Source organism: Sander vitreus, chromosome 23 (genome assembly GCF_031162955.1).
Source record: "Sander vitreus isolate 19-12246 chromosome 23, sanVit1, whole genome shotgun sequence".
Lineage (NCBI taxonomy): Eukaryota > Metazoa > Chordata > Actinopteri > Perciformes > Percidae > Sander > Sander vitreus.
In genome coordinates, this window is record NC_135877.1 from 5594165 (window position 1) to 5616698 (window position 22534).

The following is a 22534-nucleotide window of genomic DNA, read 5'->3' on the forward strand; positions in this document are numbered from 1 at the left end:
GTATCCATCAGGCAAGTGTTATTTAAATATACTTCTGGTGTAGTTACAAACTTTCTAATGCCTCGTTTTATAAGTACAGAAACTATTTGTACTACTGTAGAAGTTTGGTATCATTCCGGGCATTATTAGTGGGGTAATTTACGAGATACAAACGTGGATCCATTAGCGCCTGCACTAAGCTAACCAGCTGATGACGCTAACTCGACCGACGTTATAACAAGGGGAAAAAAAGTTTGGTTGTTTGGCTCGAGGTCGAGGTGCAAAACAGCCTAGGGTGAAATTACTCCGAACCATCACTTTAAATACATTAAAATCCAGTGTGCAAATGACAAAAAAACAAAAAAAAAGACTGCGGATTGCAAAGTTCAGTCAAATCAAAGACACAGAAGTGAGCAAGAGGTTAAAAAACCCTGTTCTGACACACTGAATGCAGAGAACCAAACATGAAAACCGTGCAATGTCTTTATGTTGTTTCACCATCGTCAGTTTTTGTTTTGTTGCTCGTTTGTGACATTCATCCTCCGTTTACTGACCTGCGTCACGACTTCCAGGGCTGAATGGCACATTTAGAATGTAGTCATCAAATCATCACATAGACATCATTCGTTCAATTTCAACTTTACGGTAGACAGTATTCTTAATTAATGTCTGGCCTCAGAGGGTGTAGTTTAAAGGTGCTCTAAGCGATGTTGGGCGACGTCACTTCTTGTTGACGTTCGAAGTATTGTCAAACCAAACCGAGGCTAGCTCGCCCCTCCCTCCTCCTCATCCCTCCCCCTCCCTCCCGTGCTTCCGCGCACTAACCCCCCCCAACTTCTTCTTGTCGGTTATTGGTTGGAACACTGTTTGTTATGTCTGGTGTTGCAGGTTGGCCCAGTTTGTTGTTGTTGGCGTTTGTGGAGCCAGGGCTGTCTACAGAGACCGCGTACAGTGTGTTCAGGGGACAGGCAGCTAGCGGATAGTGAGGTGATGGTTGCTGTATGTGACAAAAAAAATGTTGTAGCCTAAAAAAACGCGTCGCATCGCTTAGAGCACCTTTAAAGCCAAACTACAACAACGTCCCGTTCTGAGTGGACGCCGTAGTTTTAGAAGCCAGCCGAGCGACGACAAAAGCCAACGTCGTTTGTTTTGTTGCTTTGACGACGCCGTTGTTGCATCACTCCGACTGCCCGCGGGTGAAATGCCTCGTCGCTTTTGTCGACTGTTAGTAGTTTGGGACTTTTAGTGCAAGAAGCAGCAGACACCATAAACGCATCACCGGCTACATTTGAGAATTCTTCAGTTCTTCTTGAACAGTTTCAGTGGTTTGTTAAAATGTAATTTAGAGTTCAATAAAAGTGGCGTTCAGGAAAAAAGAAAAGGGAAAGAAAAAAAAAAGGTTTTTTAAAATTCAAATCCACCTGAAGAGTGTCAGTGCTTTAAATCCCGCTTGGTGCTGAGTCATGAGACAGTTTTTGCTCCAGATCACTGAGGTGTCTCCACGGGGTCGCAGGGATCTTTCCCTCTGTGGTTCAGACCTGTGTATGTGGAATCCGCCCCAGGACCTCTAGCTCACCCAGTAAGAGCGTGTGCCCCATATAGGCTGAGTCCTTTGCAGCGGCCCCGGGTTTGAATCCAACCTGCGGCCCTTTGCTGCGTGTCATCCCCTCTCTTTCTCTCCCACCTTTCCTGTCTATCCACTGTCACTATTGAATAAAAGGGAAAATCCCTAAAAAAGAATCTAAAAACTAACATTTTCCGTCTACCAGCCAAATGGGCTAGTGAACGTTTTAGCTTTTACCAGCCACTCAATAGACTGCCATTGTGTTGGGCATTTGGCCGGTAGATGGCGCTAACTTTGGACCCTGAATGGGCCTTTTAGACGGAGACGGAGACGGCGGCGGCGACGGCGTGTTGCGATGCTTCACAGGAGCAGAGGCGTGTGTTCTCCGGCCGGCTCCATCCTCTTGGTGAGCTGGCGCGCTCGGGCCAGGAGGCGGTTGGCCAGCGGCGGGAAGTGGTGGCTCGGGTCCAGCACGTTGGTCTTGCGGCGCTCGCGTTCCTGCAGCCACATGAGGTACGGGCTGGGCGGGAAGAACGGGCGGGAGCGCTCGCGGTACAGCTGCAGCACGATGCCGCAGACGCCCAGCACCACCCACACCGTGATCAGGACGTAGTCTGATGGAAAGGGGGGGGGGAGACAAAAAAGATACGACTAAGATAGGGATGAAATATTTTGGGGGGATTCCAATTGCAATTTTTCAGCCAGATATTGTGATTAGGATTCAGTTTTTCAAAAGATTAGCTAAAGTTCAATATTCACTATGTGAGAGATATGAACTTTTAGTCAAACACAGAACATTTATCACAAAAGCTAAAGTCATGATAATAATAAACAATTCAAATTGAAAAATATCAGTACTTTGCTGTAAACTGAAATGTCTGCTATGCGTCAGTTCAACAGCAGCGTCTACATATCGCACCTTCTACCATCACGTCAAATAAAGGAATAAAAAAACTAAATGTCCAAAAATCCACAGAAAATAGGACATTTCTGTAAACACTCTGTGATATGTAACATTATTCCAGCATTTATCTTATGAAAACACAGTAAATATAATAATAAACAAAAGAGGAATAACAAATGTTAACCCCTATGTTACAACACACATTTAAATAAATGGCGGTCTTCACGATTAGCTAATCGCATTCTTTCAAATGGCGACTTTGATTTGAAAAGGACTCGTCGTTCAGCCCTGGATTCAGATCAGACTAGTCAACGTTTTGAGGTCTGCGTCGCTGAGATGTTGGGACTCGAGTCGTGAACTCACCGATGGCTTGGAAGGGCACGTCAGTGAACGCGGCGTTGAAGTTGTTGTTGAGGAAGCGCTTGAGGATGTTCAGCGTGATGTAGGACAGGCTGGTGTAAACGTAGGCGTTGACGGCCAGAATGACGGCGTACGCCCCGACGATGCCGCACGTCACGATGTTGCCCTGGTGACAAAGAAACACAACACATCACACTGAGTCTAGAAGAAGAAGAAGAAGACCCTTTATTGATCCCCAACATTACATTACATTTTTACAAGTTAAATGAGACACACTTCTACACATTTTCTTCTTACTTTTAAATATATTTAGAACTAGATATTTAGTTTGCTGTGAAGGATCTCTGCTGAAACACAACAAAAAACTGGAAATTCGGCTTTTTGACGGCAAAAAAAGACGTTTTCGACTCATGTCTACAACTCAGTTTTTCCACTTGAATTACTAATGAAAAATATTCAAACGAGGACCCTGAGGATGAGTAAGCGAGCGGTTATACACAAAACAAACAAATAACAAAGTGAATTTGAGCTTTTTTAAGGAATACTTCATGGTGTGTATATGCGACCGTGTTGTGACTGGGTTTCACTCATGTCATGTTATTTCTTTAGTGAAAATAAGGTTTCAGTTTCATGTTATTTTTACTTGTGTCTTTTGTTTTGTTCCAACTCCAACAAGTCATTCCTAATATCACCGCTAGATGTCGCCAAAGTAACAATCTTAAATCCTACATCTGCTGCAGTGTGTTTAGTCTGTTACCTCTCTGGGCCAGCGCAAGAAGAACAGCGGAACAATGAGCATGATGCAGCAGAACGTCACCCAGAAAACTGCGTCTGAACGCCTGAACAAATCCAGGTCACCTGAACAAAGACACACACAGACACACATGGAACACACACTGGTTACCAATACTGGGACTTTGATACCGGTTCCTGAACAAGACTTTTTTCGATACCAATTTTTTTTTAGAAAATCCATTTTAACAAAAAGAAATGACAACATTACACATTATGGCACAAATCTTTTTATTTATTCACAGCTCCTACTACGTGAGCCCACGTAGAGTTTTTCCTGCCTGCCTCTACGACGTGTAACAGCCAATCACAAACATTATGAGATCTTGGTAGAAGCATGCTGCATGCTTATTGGCTCACTGACACTGATGAGATTTACTCCTTAGGTATTGAAATTTGGTATTAAAGCTATAGTGCGTAGTTTTTGTCGCCCCCATGAGGAATTCTAAGTAATGACAACAACGCTGTCGGTACGTCCACATGATGAAAGTCTTCCGTGATCGCGCACCACCCCCCACCCCTCCTCCACGCAGTTGCTAGTAGCCGAGGAGGACACGAGGGGGTTAAAAAAAACATGATGGACTCTTCACAAGAGGTCATTATCTTTCTTTCTGCGCGGGAAAGTCACCGGACGCCACAATCTTCTGAACATAGCCATACTGAGAAATACAGAGAGTTTGTGGAGCTCATTAGCTTTGTAGCAACTCATTTGGCAATGGCTTGAATGTAACGGACGTTCATTAACATCAGAAAGTTACGCACTAAAGCTCTAAATGACGAGGCATTTTTCGATCCGTTGGAGGCAATTTGGTCGGTGTCTAAAAAGTATCAAATTCGGTACTCAGCCCTACTCGGTATATATTTGAAATCATCCAAGAAGACTGGTTGACTGGGGTCATGTTTGGGGACCAGACAGCATTATTTTTTTCCTACCGAGAGGAGTGAAGAGGACGGTGGCGGCGATGAGGAAGCCAAGCATCAGTCCAACCACGACGATGCAGGCCATGACCGAACCGAAGCGCCACCAGCTCATCACCAGGAGGACGCCGCCCACCACGCCGATCACTGCCGACAGGGCCAGACAGACTGTGCACGTGCGCGCACACACACACACACACACACACACACACACACACACACACACACACACACACACACACAAACCAGACGTGGTTACTGTGGGATGTTCTCATTTCTACATAGTGGAGTGCAAATGATCAAAGTGGAGAAAAACAACTCACTGTCATAGTCCAGTCCTGTGGTCCTTGTGATCAGCACAAAGAAGAAAAACGTCGCAAAGCTAAATCCCATGCAGAACAACTCTGCAGGAACAGAGAAGAAACAAGAGAGAGTGAGAGAGAGACTTTACACATCACAGTAGTTCATACATAGACCCAGGAAAGACCTATAATAATAATAATAATAATAATAATAATAATTCTATTCAGGACACAAATGGAAGGTCCATAGTACATTAAAAATGACAATATTTACAAACGTATAGCAATAAATATACAGTAGTTCATATAAATTAATAAAAGGTCAACAACCTTCACCTGTAATATACAAACAGGAGCACCAATGTCTCCACAGTCTAGATGCATCCCTGACAGAGCTAAAATCAATGTGGGCTAAAGCTTGTATAATTCTTTCTGAGACCGACATTCTACACATGCATCGATCAATGAGGTTTCTTATTAAGGCAGAACAGGTAGGCACACCAACACTAACAAACATTTGACTAGCACTTCACCATCTCGGTTGTTTTAGAAGCAGTCTCATGCCATCATTATACGCTACATCCAGTGGGCAGGATATAGTGGTGTACAGAATGCTTTGAACAAAGCTACCATAACTGTATATGACCTGGATACAGTGTTGGAGGCTGAGCCCGGTTCATTCCTATGAGAGTTGCTCAGTGGTGCGTGGAGCTATCATAGAGTCAAACATGAGTCGGAGGAGGATCGGCACTAGGGCTGCACGATGGCATCACATGACGGGCCGGGAGTTTGTTTTGTCTGTTTGGCGGCTATGTATAATTTCCTTCAAAGCACCTTCAGGGGGCCTGGGACACACATGTCTCTGACCACTCTCCACAAACATCACTAATGCTCCTGAGAAACCAGCTGCTGGAAAAACACACTGTATCCCACCCTCTAACTCGGTCTCTTATAGATCTATGAGATCTACTGGCAGCAGCAGGGGCTGATCCCAAACACGGGTTCAGTTTGGAACAAATACATTGCTGCATCACATGCATGAGAGGCAGGCCGGCACCACCGCACCCAGTACGCTGACTTTTACTTGCAAATTAAAAAAAACTTCATGGGATTAAGTAAAAGTATCCCCACCTCTTTGCTGTACTGTGTCAGCACCACACCAGAGCTCAGCTTCCGTTTGAGTCGTTTTCTACATCCCTATGAGGAAGTTTAAGACTTGCAAACATGATGACCGACTAACCACTGATGGATTCTGCTGACCCTATAGTGAACTGTGGCTGGAAAAAGCCAAATTCAATTCGCATGAAGAGAACTCTGGATTTTATTTCAAGACTGGTCAAGACCACAGCTGCAGGGATATCACTACATTGCCTGCGTCTGATTTATGTGTTAACCTCATTACTGTGACTGGATGTAAATCGTTCTTGACTCGGTCTCAACCCCTCAAAGTCTCGGTCTCGTCTCGCTCTCAATACACTCTGGTCTTGGTGATGACTTGGTCTCGGTTTAGGTGGTCTCGACTACAACACTGATCTCTGGACACTTTAAGGATAGCGTAGGTCTAGACCACACTCTAAATTTACAAAGACCCAACAATTCCCCCCACAGAGCAAGCATTTTGTGCGACAGCGGCGAGGAGAAACGTCCTTTCAACAGGCAGAAACCTCAGACAGAGATGCACAGCAACTGCAATAATACCTAACTATAGTAATTAGTTTAGAAGAAACATAATCTGGCTCAACAGATGTACATTGGTTGGATAAAGCATGACACCCGGCCCTCCCACCTCGCTATCTCCGCTATGGGGGCTTGGCGCCACGCAGGACGGTTGTGATTGGTTTAGAGGAATACAAACAAGCCGGAGTGTTTTGCTGTGGAGATAGGTCTGGCTATGCGAGACAAGGTGAGACAAACTCTTTCAGTTTTGAGTTTTCTCAGACTTTAAGATAAAGTGCTTGATTCTTGGACTTCAAATGACTTCCTAATCAATCACATACACAGGCTAATGAACTGGCTGGAACCTTCATTTATAGATTCCACAACCGCCTCCATGTTTTACTACACCACAAATAAAGTACGGCTAAAATCACCAAGATCTGAATGAATTATTAATTAACTCTGGTTTAGTATAATGAGGGGACCTCTGTCTCGGTTTACTGAACTCACTAAGATGTCCCCTGGAATATGAATGCCCTGCAATGGAATTTTAATAAAACTATAATATACAATATGATAACACAATACTGAAGTCACATAAAGCAATGTCAAACTACTCACCACATTTGAAGAATCGATGCCCGAAGAAGCAGACAAACAGGCCAGCCAAGCCAGCGACGGTGAAGAAAAACTTAGTAGATATCTTTCCTGAAAATGAAATAATAACAATATAAAATCATTAAATGTGTTCCTTGCCTGTGCCTAAGCCTCCTGCTACTTCTGAGGGAGTAAGACGTTTTGTATTTCACCTGGAGCCCCTTGCTGCCTACATCCTACCTTTGTTGCTAATATGATAATATCATATCAAGAGATTAGACTGAAGAGGGATTTCAGATTGTATATGCATTCCATTATTTAGATTGAGGATCCCATGATTTAGAAATTGCTTTAGACAGCCGTCAATGAGGTTTCTTATTAAGGCAGAACAGGTAGGCACACCAACACTAACAAACATTTGACTAGCACTTCACCATCTCGGTTGTTTTAGAAGCAGTCTCATGCCATCATTATACGCTACATCCAGTGGGCAGGATATAGTGGTGTACAGAATGCTTTGAATAAAGCTACCATAACTGTATATGACCTGGATACAGTGTTGGAGGCTGAGCCCGGTTCATTCCTATGAGAGTTGCTCAGTGGTGCGTGGAGCTATCATAGAGTCAAACATGAGTCGGAGGAGGATCGGCACTAGGGCTGCACGATGGCATCACATGACGGGCCGGGAGTTTGTTTTGTCTGTTTGGCGGCTATGTATAATTTCCTTCAAAGCACCTTCTGGGGGCCTGGGACACACATGTCTCTGACCACTCTCCACAAACATCACTAATGCTCCTGAGAAACCAGCTGCTGGAAAAACACACTGTATCCCACCCTCTAACTCGGTCTCTTATAGATCTATGAGATCTACTGGCAGCAGCAGGGGCTGATCCCAAACACGGGTTCAGTTTGGAACAAATACATTGCTGCATCACATGCATGAGAGGCAGGCCGGCACCACCGCACCCAGTACGCTGACTTTTACTTGCAAATTAAAAAAAAACTTCATGGGATTAAGTAAAAGTATCCCCACCTCTTTGCTGTACTGTGTCAGCACCACACCAGAGCTCAGCTTCCGTTTGAGTCGTTTTCTACGTCCCTATGAGGAAGTTTAAGACTTGCAAACATGATGACCGACTAACCACTGATGGATTCTGCTGACCCTATAGTGAACTGTGGCTGGAAAAAGCCAAATTCAATTCGCATGAAGAGAACTCTGGATTTTATTTCAAGACTGGTCAAGACCACAGCTGCAGGGATATCACTACATTGCCTGCATCTGATTTATGTGTTAACATCATTACTGTGACTGGATGTAAATCGTTCTTGACTCGGTCTCAACCCCTGAAAGTCTCGGTCTCGTCTCGGTCTCAACCCCTCAAAGTCTCGAAAAGGGATTTCAGATTGTATATGCATTCCATTATTTAGATTGAGGATCCCATGATTTAGAAATACTGAAAATAAACCTGTTAGATGCAGTTTGCAATTGTATCACAAGATTGTTCCATTGAAAAATGGGTTTTATCAATAAATTGACCTCATGTCAAGGTTTTCACAAAGCCGTATTTAAAAAAAAACATTTTGTTTCATGCGTGATTCAACAAGCAGTTTGTTACATTTCCACAGAATACTGAAAGCAGCAGAACTGAGTACACTTTAATATCGGTTTATCACAAGTAATATCGTTATCGTGATATTCAACAACGTTATCGCACGTTTTCCTCATATATTGCAGCCCTACCGGAGAGCGACACGATCAGTATGTGAACCACGCCGGAGCTCACCGAGTGTTTGACAGCCGTCCAGGGTGGAGGCGAAGCTGCAGGCGTAGGTGTGGGCCGGGACGTAGGAGGCCGAGGTGTTCAGCAGCGGGTCTCTGACCACCACTGAGAAGATGACGCCCTGACCGGGGATGGAGTTGAACACGGCCATGGTCATATCTGATGATAACAGCGTCAAGACCTGCAGCGAGATGGGGGGGGGATGAAGACAAGCAGCGCCTCAGCTGTTGTACTTGTATATGTGTATACAAGTACAATGTGTTGTACTGATATTTGTCAATAGCCATCGTTAATCATGTTCTTATTAAAGGTTCCATATCATGCTCATTTTCAGGTTCATATTTGTATTTGGGGTTTCTACTAGAACATGTTTACATGCTTTAATGTTAAAAAAACACATTATTTTTCTCATACTGTCTGTCTATATATACCGGAGTTCACCCTCTGTCTGAAACGCTCCGTTTTAGCGCCTGTCTCTTTAAGCCCCCCCTCCTGAAAAAGCCCAGTCTGCTCCGATTGGTCAGCTTTTTGGGGTTTTTCGCATCTGCCCTCTCGGAGTCTCTGCACTGTCATTGCAGCTGGGGAATGACTGTAACAGCAATGTTGCGGCACTTTCTGCATACAGTATATATAGTATAGTTGTGACATCACAACAGTACGGAAGTCCTTATGGCTCGTTTAAAAAGGCACAGTTTCTCAATACGGGCTGTATGCATTGAGCGTTTTGATACTGTATTTACAATATTTATATAGCACCTTGGCCTGCTTTATAATAAAAAAAGACATAAAAATCTCACTTTTTAACAACATGGGACCTTTAAAGCTCCATATATAGCAGCTAAAACATGAAAAAATCAGCAGGTAAATAATCATGTTCTCACTGCCCCACCCGTTTGCCGTTCTCCACCATGCCCTGGATGTCAGCCACGGCCTGGATGCCCTTGAACAGGCTGCGCTCTGATCGGTCGTTCTCTGGCAGGAAGTACTGGTAGATGTCATACTGCAGCCGCCAGCGTGTGGTTCTTTCTGTCGATTCGTCGCAGGCCAGCGGAAGTTCTCCCCTGATGGAGAGCAAGGACAGGAAACATCAGACTGCCTATCTGTGAAGTTGGCTTCAGTTATAGTAATAACTTATTATGTAGCTTTTTGTCTGAGGCTCTCCTCTACTGTGATTGACAATGAGTGAAAGGCTCCAGTTTGTTCAATAAAAGAATGTTGGAAAGGATTTCCTTTCATTTGTTTTAAATTTGTTGTATTTTAGCAGAATACTGAAAGCAGCAGAACTGAGTACACATTAATAGTGCCTTGCTCAAAAATGTTTTGAAAACGTAGTGAGATAACAACAATAGTCCTGGCTCTATAATGCATGGACATATTTATGTTTAAATGCAATTTAACCGACACTAGGGCTGTGCAATTTATCACATTTGAATCCCGATTTCGAATCTGGTTCCTAACGCTCACAAAAACAACATAATCAAGAAAGAGGATTATTTTGCACATTACATTTTGCAAGTAAACTCAGATTTTGTCTTGTGTTCTGAAGGGGAATTCAAAAAGTTCAACAGGAAAAGTATTAAGGGAAATTTCCCAGTCAAAGTGTTTGGTTTGTTTAACTCTATCACTGTTTTTTAAGTGGAAGAATTGCAACATCTTTCCAAAAGTCAATGAGTAATTGTGTTAAATAATCGTGATTCCAGCATTGATCAAAAATAATTGTGATCCATAATCAAGCAGCCCTTACCGACACACTGAATAAAGGCAGAGAGAGAGAGAGAGAGAGAGAGAGAGAGAGAGAGAGAGTGAGAGTGTGAGGACACTAAAAACTGAAACTCAAATCGTTTTGTACCTGTGTATATCATTCTTCATAATCCTGTGGTTTACTGGCACAATGTGTGAACTGCAATTGTGAATCTGAGTGTGTGTGAATGCTAACGCCGCAGATTTCGCTGCGACTGCAGAGTTGTAATGTTAGTACAATGATTTCATACACTCGTCTGCTGTAGGGGGTAGAAGCTGAACTGAGACAGGACCCTGGAATACTTCTGTGTCACGGCACAACATGGTGGCAGACTCAATCCTGACTTTTGAATCACAAGACTGTGCCTTTACACTGCACTTATCTGCATAGTAGACTTGGCTGTGTCCCCGTCCTATACTACAAACTAATCCTAAGCAGGTTTGGAATGTGTTACCAACTGATATTTAACAAACTTATAAGTACACTCAAAAACTCAATGCATTCTCAAAAAGCTTTTTGAGAATGCTGCGGATATTAGAAAGTGTGGTAGGTGTGGTCATAGATAATTATGACATAGTAACAAATCACAACAACAAACAAACAAGTCGACTTTTAACTGAAGTGAACTGAATGGCGTCATAAGACAGTCAACAAAGCCACTAAGTATTTGTCCAAACCAATGTTGGTAATGGGATAAAAATAAATTTGCCACATTTTTTTGTCCCACGATGACACAACCCTTTGAGATATTCCTCCCCAAACCACGACAGCCAACAGTGATAAAGAACTGAAAGCAGAACGATTCTCTTCCTCAAAAGCATGAGCACACTCGGAGAAACAAAGCCTGACTTGAGTTTTAAATAAAAAAAATTTTAAAAAAAAGAAGAAAAAAAAGAAAAACAGTGGAGTCTGTGCTGCTACAGCCCGGCAGGTAATGACACAACAGGAAACGACTCAACAAGTGAAGGAGACCTCTGTTTATCTGCACCAAGGCGGCTTTGTGATATGTAACGGACATTCTTGAGAAAATGAAGCGAGTGCTGTGTATCAGCCACGGTGGAGGAGGGTGCGTGTCAGTGTGTGAGTGTGTGACGGAGAGAGAGCACAAGATCATTTCAAAGCACATACATATATACACACACACACACACACACACACACACACACACACACATACACACACATATATATATATATATAAAACAGTGCAGCAGTTTGACTGCAGGTCCCTGCAGATGTGATCTGAGCAGCGAGTGGCTTCTGCCTGCGGTTAAATGTGCTGAACAGGAAGTTGAGATGGCGATGCCAATCAGTCGAGCGCGTTACCTCTCGTATCCTAGATTCGCTGGTGCAAAACGGATCGTGGTCTCGTAGAGGTTGTAGTGGATGTAGACGTTTGGGTCGATGTCCAGGTTGAACTCCATGTTGCAAGCTCCAGGGACCGGATCTAAACGAGAAACAAATTCAACGACAGCTGCTTCATTGGGCATGTTTAGACAGAAACAAAATATTGAATGGCCGTGAGCTGGATCAGTGATTTCTTGTGTGGTTATTTCTTATTTTGTGGACTGCTTAATGTTTTTTAAGTCTAAATTTGTTACAAGCCTACTGAGTTGCACACTGATGGATGCAAATTGAATTTCTATTAGGAATAATTACATTAAGAGGGGGTACGACTAGAAAGGTTCTCAACCCTACCCCTTATAAACAATATTATTTGAGTTGTTTATTTGTTGCTTATACTGTATGTTGCTGATGATCTCGTTAGTTTTTTTTTTGCTTTTATTATGGCTTATAAGTTTTACTTTTTTGTATTTTTTCAACATTTTTGACAACAAACTGACTTGAATGTCTCAACACACTAGAAAGGCACATGAGCATCGCGCGCAATCAATGCCGGTGCTCGCTCATGGTCTGCACAAACTTCCTCGAGTCAAAATCAAAATTCACAATAAACCGAGATCATTTCTTTTTTTTTAGCCTGTGGCGAGAGTTACCGTGCAGAAACAGTTTCCGTGAACTCTAGCTGCAACGTCCTTCGTTTCGGGCTCCTCGTGCAAGACTCAAAATTGACTCAAAAACACAAATCAGAAATGAAGCCCAGAACATGATCGCCCAGAGGAGTGTTTACGAAGAAGAAGAAGAAGAAGAAGAAGAAGAAGAAGAAGAAGAAGAAGAAGAAGAAGAAGAAGAAGAAGAAGTACCGGTGCTGGAGTATGGGAGGATGACCCCGGTGCCTGCCACGGTGTCCGCATCAGGAGAAGACAGAAACAAGGAGAGGAAGGCTTGGCCCGGCTGCAGAGTCGACAGGAGCCCCGAGTCCGCTGCAGTCATGGAGAGACCCCGGCCTGGCATCTGCACCAAACACAAATAGCAGCTTGTCAGCAGAATATACAAAAGGGAAATAAACAGTACGATTACAATCATGATTACAACAGTTAAGTGCATTCAACCGTGAAGGTACAAACTCTCGACAGCAAGAATCAAGTGCGAGCACATTAGCTTCAAATAAGCCAAACTGAAAAGAGTCACATGTAAGTGCTAGGGCTGCACGGAAAGGAAAATATCTGATCACGGTGTTGAATATTGCGATAAATAAACAGATATGAATGTTTACTCAGTTCTGCTGCTTTCAGTATTCTGCTAAAATACAACAAATTGCTTGTTGAATTTAAAACAAATTCTTTTTATTGAACTAATTGAAGATTGAATTAAACATAAAAGGCACCACTAAAAAAAAAAATACATTTGAAAGTGCAGTTTTCTACTGATATATAAATCTCTTAGTGTCCTTTGCGATATGATGCAGCCTTTCACGATGTGGTTATTGCGCCAGTTGATATCGCGATGACGATACAAAACCGATATATATTGCAGCCCTGGTAAGTGCAACTGTAAGTGCAATTAGTTTTTTGTTTTTTTTTTAATCCAAGGGCCAGTCGGAAGAGATGCATTTTTAGCCTGCGGCGGAAGATGTGTAGACTTTCAGCCGTCCTGATGTCAACGGGGAGCTCGTTCCGCCATTTAGGGGCCGGGACAGCAAACAGTCGGGATTTCGTTGAGTGATCACTTTAAACAGATGGAAGGCAAAGAGTCTACAGCCATGCTAGCAGCTCAGTGACGCTGTATTTAGGGACACAGGTCCAAATGTTTATTGTGTGAAAAAGTATTATTATTATTAAACTCAAAGTACAGCTGAGGCTCTTGCACAGTGGTGTAATCTACGTGATACGCAGGTACAACATACGCACAACAACATACTTTCCATTATATTTGGGATATATTTTGAATTGTCAAATCTTTCCTGGGAAGACCCCTAGACCCCCCACTATGATATGCCCCCCTCCCCCAAAGGCAGATTCTGGCCTATATATATATACATATATACACATACACACACACACAGGACAGTATACCCACTACAATACATTAGACTACACTACTGCTCTTGCGTGTATTTGGTCAGAAACCAACCAAAGTCTGACCTGATGATGGGGCTTAAGGAAAGATTTAGGGATCACCAAAGATGTTACAATTCATCCTGAGGGGGAACATGAATCTCATGGCAATCCATCCAATAGTTGTCATGACATTTCACTCAAAACCACAAATGTCAAGCTCGTGGTGGCTCTAGAGAAGAAGTCAGGGGAATCACCCTGGGGACAGTAAATATCTGTACAAAACTGTATCACACTCGAGACAAAAGTGGTCGAGATAGTTCAGCCTAGACAAAAATGGCGAGACGGAGAGATCTTCTGCCAGCCTGCGATAACGTGAAATATTTTCTCTTCTGAAAACATCCCAACAAGGTTCTTCGCTTCATGGATGACTGTGTTATTAACGCATGACTCGCCGAGGATTAGAACTGTTTTAAAGAACTGCAATATGGCATTAAATTGACTGAAGAGACTTGCAACAGAAAGTGTAATTGTTTGAAAAATGATTGTGTTCAATTTAAAAACCGTACTTAAATCATGTTAACCAAATGTGTCTTCTTGACAGAAGAATGAGTCACAGTCCACCACATCCTGAACTGAACTACTGCTAACCAAATGGAAACGCAATCGTGTTAAATCATTGTGATTTCAATATTGACCAAAAATAATCGTGACTATGATTTTTTTTCTACAATCCTAGCAGCCCTAATTCAACCTGTTTATCACGTATAACGTTTATCACCACTAGGTCAACAGACCCTAATGAAGGCCGAATTGGGTTTTTACTACTACGCTACACATCCCATGGTTCGTTTATTTTGTCCATAGACGGTATGGATTTGATCTTGAGTGTTACAATAGTGCACCTGTCGGGGTATCAACTCATCTGTATTTGCTTTTCCATGGAAACACTACACTGGCGTGATATTTACCACCTAGGGCTGGGCGACAGGGTGAAAATCAGATATCACGATATTCCTGACCAAATACCTCGATATCGATATTGCGGCGATATTCTAGGGTTGACAATTGGTGCTTTAACAAAATATCTTCACACTTAGAGTTTAGATAAATAATCATCAGTAATGTGGACATAATGTCTAAGTGGGGAAAAGGCAAATAATAGAACAGCTAGAACAGTCTGGTAAGTTCAGAAAAGTACATCACTTTACTGTAATGCAGCCTTTAAAACCAGGAGAAGACAACACTTATGTCATATCACGATATTACGATATCCACAATCTAAGACGATATCTAGTCTCATATCACGATATTGATATAATCGATATATTGCCCAGCCCTATGACCACCTGTTCAATGTGTTCAATAAAAGATTGTTGGAAGGGATTTCCTGTGAAAACCCCTAACCCTAGCCCAACAAGCAGTTCGTTGTATTTTAGCAGAATACTAAAAGCAGCAGAAATGCAGAACTGAGTACACTTTAATATCTGTATTTATGGCAAGTAATATTATTATCACGATAAAACAACGTTATCGCATATTTTCCTCATGTGGTGCAGCCACAGGCAAGATCTCATTTTCAGGGAACAAACCGTATATATTTAGCCACATGTTTTTTCAGTGAGCAAATGCCGAATAAGTGTCGTGTGACAAGCCTGGCGACATCTTAGCACTGTGCCCCCATAGTGTGACTCTCAGTTCAACTGCTCATACAATCCCCCCCACCCCCCACCCCCCGCCATTGTACCACACTCTCTCCATTATTGTTGCTGTCAGACAGTGCTGGAGTGGGTAGAGATACTCCATTCGATGTGGTTTTCAACAAACTGATCTAATACGCCACGGGCGTAGAGCAACTTCAAACCATTATATAATCGCAAGTGTGTAAAGGATTAACAGCTTAATATGACTTAATATAATTTCTCCTCTGGTACAGATAAACTAAAGACGAAATGGACAGCAATAACCACACTGGCTGATCAAACAAATGTGAGTGAGTGATAGAAATAAAAGGAAATTAGTGAAAAATAGATAACAATATAAAAGGAAGTGTGTAGTGTGCAATTTGACTCTACATTTAACCCTGTCAGTTTGTGTTTGAAATAGCACACTCCCTCTTTTTCTCGTTTTGGTTGCCGTTCACTTGCGTCAACGGGAGACCTTTTCTGCCACCGAGAACCTCCATCACCAAGGAAAAATAAAAGCTAAACTAAATGTGGTGGTGCAGCGTGGAGTCGAAGCGAGCCGATCCCCCACCCCGAGACTTCTGGGAGCGAGGCCAGAAGGTTTTCCCTCAGGGCCGCCCCGTCTGCCGCTCATGACCAGCGGACTGTACGTCAGCTGACCGGCCCCGTCTCTCAGCGGGTCAGACGACCTCGTTTACAAAGCCCCATTCATTAATCAGAGCTAGAACTAACTGGCTGCTCACACGGTACGAAGCAAAACCTTTAATGTCACAGATTGCGTAACCGCTACCGGGAATCACTCGATTAAGGACGCGGAGAGAAACTCGAGAAAAACAAACGCGATTGGGCATTTGATTTGCTGATTCAACAGAAAATCATGCATCTTTAAACTCTCAACATCACTGAGCTTTCATCCTGCTAACTGACTTTACTGCCTCTACAGCTTGCAGTCAGGGTTCAAAATGAACTTTTTTTCCTCCACCAGCCAGACGAATGTTACCATTATTTTTTGGGGCTGGTGAGTGAAGCAAAACTACCAGCCACTATTTTTAGGACTCCTCCCTCAAGAAAATGTTTGTTTTTCAATAAAAAAAAGGCAATTTCACATCATTTTGGACCGCTATTATTACCATATCTGTGTCTAAAACGTTAAAGCGCATAAAGGTTCAAGACAAAACTTGCTAAAAGAAGTTCACTGGGGACCAACTACAACCATTAGATCTGAGATAAGTCATTTCGTTACATTCATTTGGCTTAGGGGGTGCCCAAAACAGCCTGGGTGCTGTGCCCAAGCCTTTTTTTTTTTTTTTTATTGACAGGACAGCTGAAGAAATGACAGGGGAGAGAGGGGGGGAATAACATGCAGCAAAGGGCCGCAGGTCGGAGTCGAACCCGGGCCCGCTGCGTCGAGGAGTAAACCTCTATGTATGGGCGCCTGCTCTACCAACTGAGCTATCCGGGCGCCCTGCCCAAGCCTTTTAAAGGCAGGGAAAAACCCTGAAAATAGTTGCCGGTTAATGAAATGGTTGACGACTAATCGTTGAATCGATGAATCTTTGCGGTTGAGTCTACGTGTCCTGTCGAGATAACTGGGGGAGAGATATGTCTGTCAGTTGTCAAGCATGAAAAGTGTACATGTCGGCACTTTCTCACCCGGGTGTAGGAGAGCGTGGCGTTGCGGTGCTGCGTGTGGAACTGCAGGGTGATGAAAGCGACCTCCGGGGGGATCCGGGACACCACAACCTGCACCGTCTCATTCTGGGAGACGCTCACGTTCTGGAACGCTCCCGGCAGGAAAACCACCCGGTCTGGGACAGACAGGGGAAAGTCTGATTAATCACACATGATTTGACTGGTGTAGATTAATTGTGGTGTGCTGCCTATAAACAGCTCTGCTACAGTGTCCCCATATACCCCGAGGCTCCGGGAGCATAACAGTACTATGTATGCTGTGTATAATGGTTGGAATTCTTTAAATCACAAATATTACAAACAAGTAAGTTCATACATTTTTGTGCCAACAATCAATCTCTCATGAGTCCTTCCACGTTTACAAGAGCACTGTCACACCATTACTCAGCCTATGGATGTAGTTAAAGACATGAATAGGGCTGGGCATCACCAATGACTTCCCAAATCGATTCGCAAGGTCCCGATTCCCTTCAAACATTTCAAATTAATTTGAGATCAATTACGTTAATTGAAATTTCAGTAACAATACCAATTTTGGTTGGCTATAAAAAGAGATCCTAGGCGCCTGGGCAGCTCACCTGGTAGAGCGTGCGCCCATATATAGAGGTTTTACTCCTCGAGAACATATGTCATAAATTGTACAAGTAAGAAGCAACCCTCAAATATTTTTTATCATGCACCAGGTTAATGTTTACATTAGGAATTAGGAACAAAAAGTTTGTTTAAAGTACTTTTTACTTCACAGGTCTAACATGACAGATACATCCACGGTGAAAAGGCATGTATTAAAAGATCTTTATCTTTTAATACAATCTAGATCTATAAGTATTTTATGAATCTATAACAAACAAAGATCAATTTTCATTGGAGAATCGATTATTTGAACCCAGCCCTAGACATTAAGACTGTTTTCCTGTTTCGGTCAGTACAAGTTACGGTGGAGAAGAAGGACGACGGACTGCGACGGAGGCCAGGCAACACACAGTAAACTGCAAATCCGCTGATATCGCAGAGAGCAGCTTTAACAGTTGGTGCTCAGCCAAGAGGGCGACCTAAAACCAGGTCAGCAGCACATCAAGGAGGGTTCTTACAGAAAAGGCTGAATGAAGAAGTACGCTGTGTTGACTAATGAGGAGGTACCATATTGAAATACTGAAGCATGCTGTCACCATAACAGCTTGGGAGAAATCTAACAACGCAGTACAGACTTCTTCTTTCATTTCAGGATTGCAGTGGGCTACAATTATTTTACCTTTACTATTTTACCTATTGTAAAGCGACTGGCCTTTAAAGTGCTCACATTATGCTCATTTTCAGGTTCATAATTGTATTTAGAGGTTGTACCAGAATACGTTTATGTGGTTTAATTTTCAGAAAACACCATATATTTGTCGTGCTGCAAATTGCTGCAGCTCCTCTTTTCACCCTGTGTGTTGAGCTCTCTGTTTTAGCTACAGAGTGAGACATCTCACTTCTGTTCCATCTTTGTTGGGAGTCGCACATGCGCAGTAAGGACTACTAGCCAGTCAGTTGCAGAGTATGAGGGAGTGCCACGCTAGCAGCTAGGCCAGCATTATAACGTCTGTCTCTGAAGTAAAGGCTGGACTACAACAGAGCTGTTTGGAGCCGTTTGTGAACAGTGTTTTCTGTTGGAGATGGTAAGTCCCTTTGGGGTGGACTTTGGGCTTTTTCACTTTGTAAACATATAACGTGCACAAAAAAAGATATATAACACAATAAAGGAAAGGGGAAAAGCCAAAAAGCATAATATGAGCACTTTAAGGAACATGCCAGCTGTTCATTAACGAAAAAATGACCAGCACTGATTTCCATGAAACTTGATGGAAGGGTGTAGCATGGGCCAAGAAAGAACATGAAATGTCAGAGCGGATCAAAATGACAGGGCTGATACACTGTTTTTTTATTGATGTTTGTGCCGCATTCATGTGGTGTCGGAATAATCGGAAAAATGTGTTCCCGACTGGAAAAAAATTCACCCTGTATTAACGTTGTGAGAAAGGTCATGCTTTGGCGGAGGTCTGCGCTCTCCGAGTGCCCTTCTAGTTTAAGATGTTTCTCGTTGGCTTAGAAATCCATAACACCTTAAAATATGCATGCAAAAAAAAATATAATACAATTGTAACATTCAGTAAAATAATTAGATTTCTTATTTGTCAGCCCTTTGGGATTAACAACAACTAATGTTTATCTGAAACCTTTGGACTGGCCACTTTTAGTAAAGCATAACATCCTCTGATCACTTGCCTGCGTCAATGTTTTTTTTTTCCCTATTAAAAAAAAGCAGTAATAATTAACCAACTTTGGCTGTATTAACTCTTAAGTAACCACTAACTGTCCATCTAAGTGGAATGTGCAGAAAAGCACTGACACTTGACCACTCTGAATGACCACGCTGCAACAGCAACGGCCCACTCATGTGATCAGTGACTCACCAATAAATTCAATTTAAAAAAACCCATGGCAAGTGGTTTTGCGATTGCTATTAAACTGACAGTGTCATTCCGAAACATCTGTCGCCATAGCAACTTTAACGGAAGTCTGGAAGATACTTTCCCACGCTATCATTTTAGCAATTTGAGTTGAGTTGAAGAATAGCGTGCAGACAAGGACTCAAAACCGTGACACGGAACTTTCCTCACTGTTTATCTCTTTCACAGATCACGCTTGAGTTCAGTGGGCCTCAAAGTTTGCAAAGTGCACAGCACTTGCATGACGCAAACTATGACCTTTTCGAAATAGCTGGAGCCGACTTCTAGCCGATTTACATGTTACTTGTACTGTATTTGAGTATTTGTTTGAAGACTTGTACACAAACCTACGTATAATTCCGTAATATAATAGTTAGTGCTATCATATGTATGGCCTTGTTGTATTTGTATGTTTGCTGATATGTCTCATACAAAGAGGAGGAATGTCGAGTATGAAAACTAAAGCTGTCTAGACTTGTTGCAGGTTACACCTTACCAACATGACTGATTTTTTTTTGACACATGAACAAGAGGGGAAATGTGAGCTTCTGGCTTGTGTTAGGCAGAAACCTTAATCCAGCAACCATAATCCAGGATATATATATATATATATATATATGAGATATCCACCAACTGATGTCCACCTACTGTATAATGTGGACTACAGAAAAACACCTTGAAAAATCTAGATCTATTCGATCTAGATGCTTGATGTAATTAGATCTATTCAGATCTTATAACTTTGCACGTTTCACTTATTCTTTAAACTTCTTGAATTGGTGTGTTTGGTTCCTTTAAGAGCTACTAGCACTAAAAGTATTTCTTTAGTTGCAGTGGAGAGTTGTGTCCCACGAAGGGAGACAAATTGTATATCAGAGGCTTCTCCGCCCTGACATTATGAAAATTAGGAGGAGGAAAAACACTGAATACTTGATCAAATTCTAAATAACTTAATACTGACATGAACCACTTGAAACCCTAAAGCTGTAATTTGTGATTTTTCCACATCTTGTCAAACTACAGCACAGAGATGGTAGAGCATCAAGTCTGCTTGTTATATCATCTCAACTTGCTGCTGCTGCTGGTATTCTGATACCTAACAAAGTGTTTATTTACCTATCAGAGTAAATACTCAGACTCCACTTGGTTTCACTACTCCATTTTCTTACCCAACTACCATTTGTTTGAAAGGTTTGACAGTGTTAGCTGAAATATTCTTGTTTGTTTTTTTTCTATTTAACTTCAATTTAATAAATCACAATTCTTTACTCTTATATGCTAAACGCACATAATCTGTAAACAGCACATGTAATGCTACTGCTGTTATAACGTTATTGTAAGACGTAATATGAATTAAAAACTATGATATTCTATTAACATCCCAATATGAATATCACAGGAATATTATAAACATTTCCGAGGTAGAATTGCTAGAACAGCTTACACTAATATTTTAAATATCCTGTTAAAACATGTGTAACCCCATATATGACTGAATTAAATTCACTATATGAGGTATGGGGGGCGGGGAGTTTGACTAGTTAAACTTAACTAAATAAATATTTGACCCAGAATGTGTTTGTGAGAAAATATGACATTAAACTAGCTAACGTTAGCTGAAGCTACCCTACAATAACAAGTTCAGCCGAGTAGACTTCAGTGATTTAGCTACGTAGTCTCAAGGAATCACAAAGCGGCCTTTAACCTAACTTAACGATACCCATTCTACGTTAGCCAAAATATTTACCCTATAATTATCGGTTTATAAAGGTTGGGAAACATAAATAACGTTGCTAAAACTGAAAGTGCATCAAACTGTTGATGCTGTGCAACGTTTACTCACTTTCTACTTGAGCTTGGACTTCACAACCCAAGGGAAGCAGCAGCAGCAGCAGCAGAAGTGGGAAACAAATCCAACGAGACATTTCCTCGGCTTCAACAAAACGCTTCTATCTGCCGGTCAGTATAATCATTGTATCTGGGTAGAGTAGAAATCCCTGCAAGCAGAAAAGCGACATGCTTGACTGAACTGAGAGGTTTAGCAGAGCGGTACTGCCAGCCTTCTCCCTCTGCCGCTCTGACGGCTGAACAAACCTTCCGCGAGAATCGCGCCCTCGGTCCCGCGATAACAGCACCCCATCTCGCTCCAAACAGTTTTTAAATCGTTGATTGAAATTAAGAGCGTTTTACTCTTTCTTCGTTTATATCTGTGTGTTGATGACCATTCATAACAGAAGGGTTGTCTTTTGTAATGGCATGTCATCAATGGCAAACTCCAATACAAACCTGACAAAGGGTTTGTGGATTGTGGATCTTGTAAATAGTGACTCTTTGATAACATCTACTCTCAGACCAATTCATGCACTATTTTACGTGCACAAAATTATTTCAAAGCAGTAAAAAAAAAGGGCTGCGGTTCTTGATTTATTACATTTACAGCTATATTATTCAGCTATTAAAATAAACATGTTGGAGGAATGCTTTCCAACATTACTTTTCTGGCTTGTTGCAGTTCCGCAGCAGAAGGGGTAGTTGGATGTTACAGCAGATCCTGTGTGTTGGATAATGTTTCTATTCCTGCTTTTAAGCTGCTGAGATATACATACTACAACAACATGAACAGTGAAAGTGAGAAGTTGAGTACCTGCACAGGCACTCAAACAGAACCATAAACAAG

The 22534-nt window shown here is 42.2% G+C and overlaps 1 protein-coding gene across 1 annotated transcript; it reads right to left on the bottom strand.

Annotated features, from left to right (window-relative positions):
- Positions 1-926: 926 nt before the first annotated feature.
- On the bottom strand, positions 927-21956 carry tm7sf3 (transmembrane 7 superfamily member 3). The gene is made up of 12 exons (XM_078242746.1): positions 21701-21956; positions 17330-17484; positions 12798-12948; positions 11920-12040; positions 9743-9914; positions 8857-9034; positions 7097-7183; positions 4841-4921; positions 4533-4685; positions 3565-3665; positions 2811-2973; positions 927-2157 (listed from the first exon to the last, which is right to left on the bottom strand). Exons 1-12 carry the CDS (start codon positions 21780-21782, stop codon positions 1904-1906), a joined length of 1698 nt encoding a protein of 565 aa, XP_078098872.1. The 5' UTR covers positions 21783-21956; the 3' UTR covers positions 927-1903.
- Positions 21957-22534: the final 578 nt, after the last annotated feature.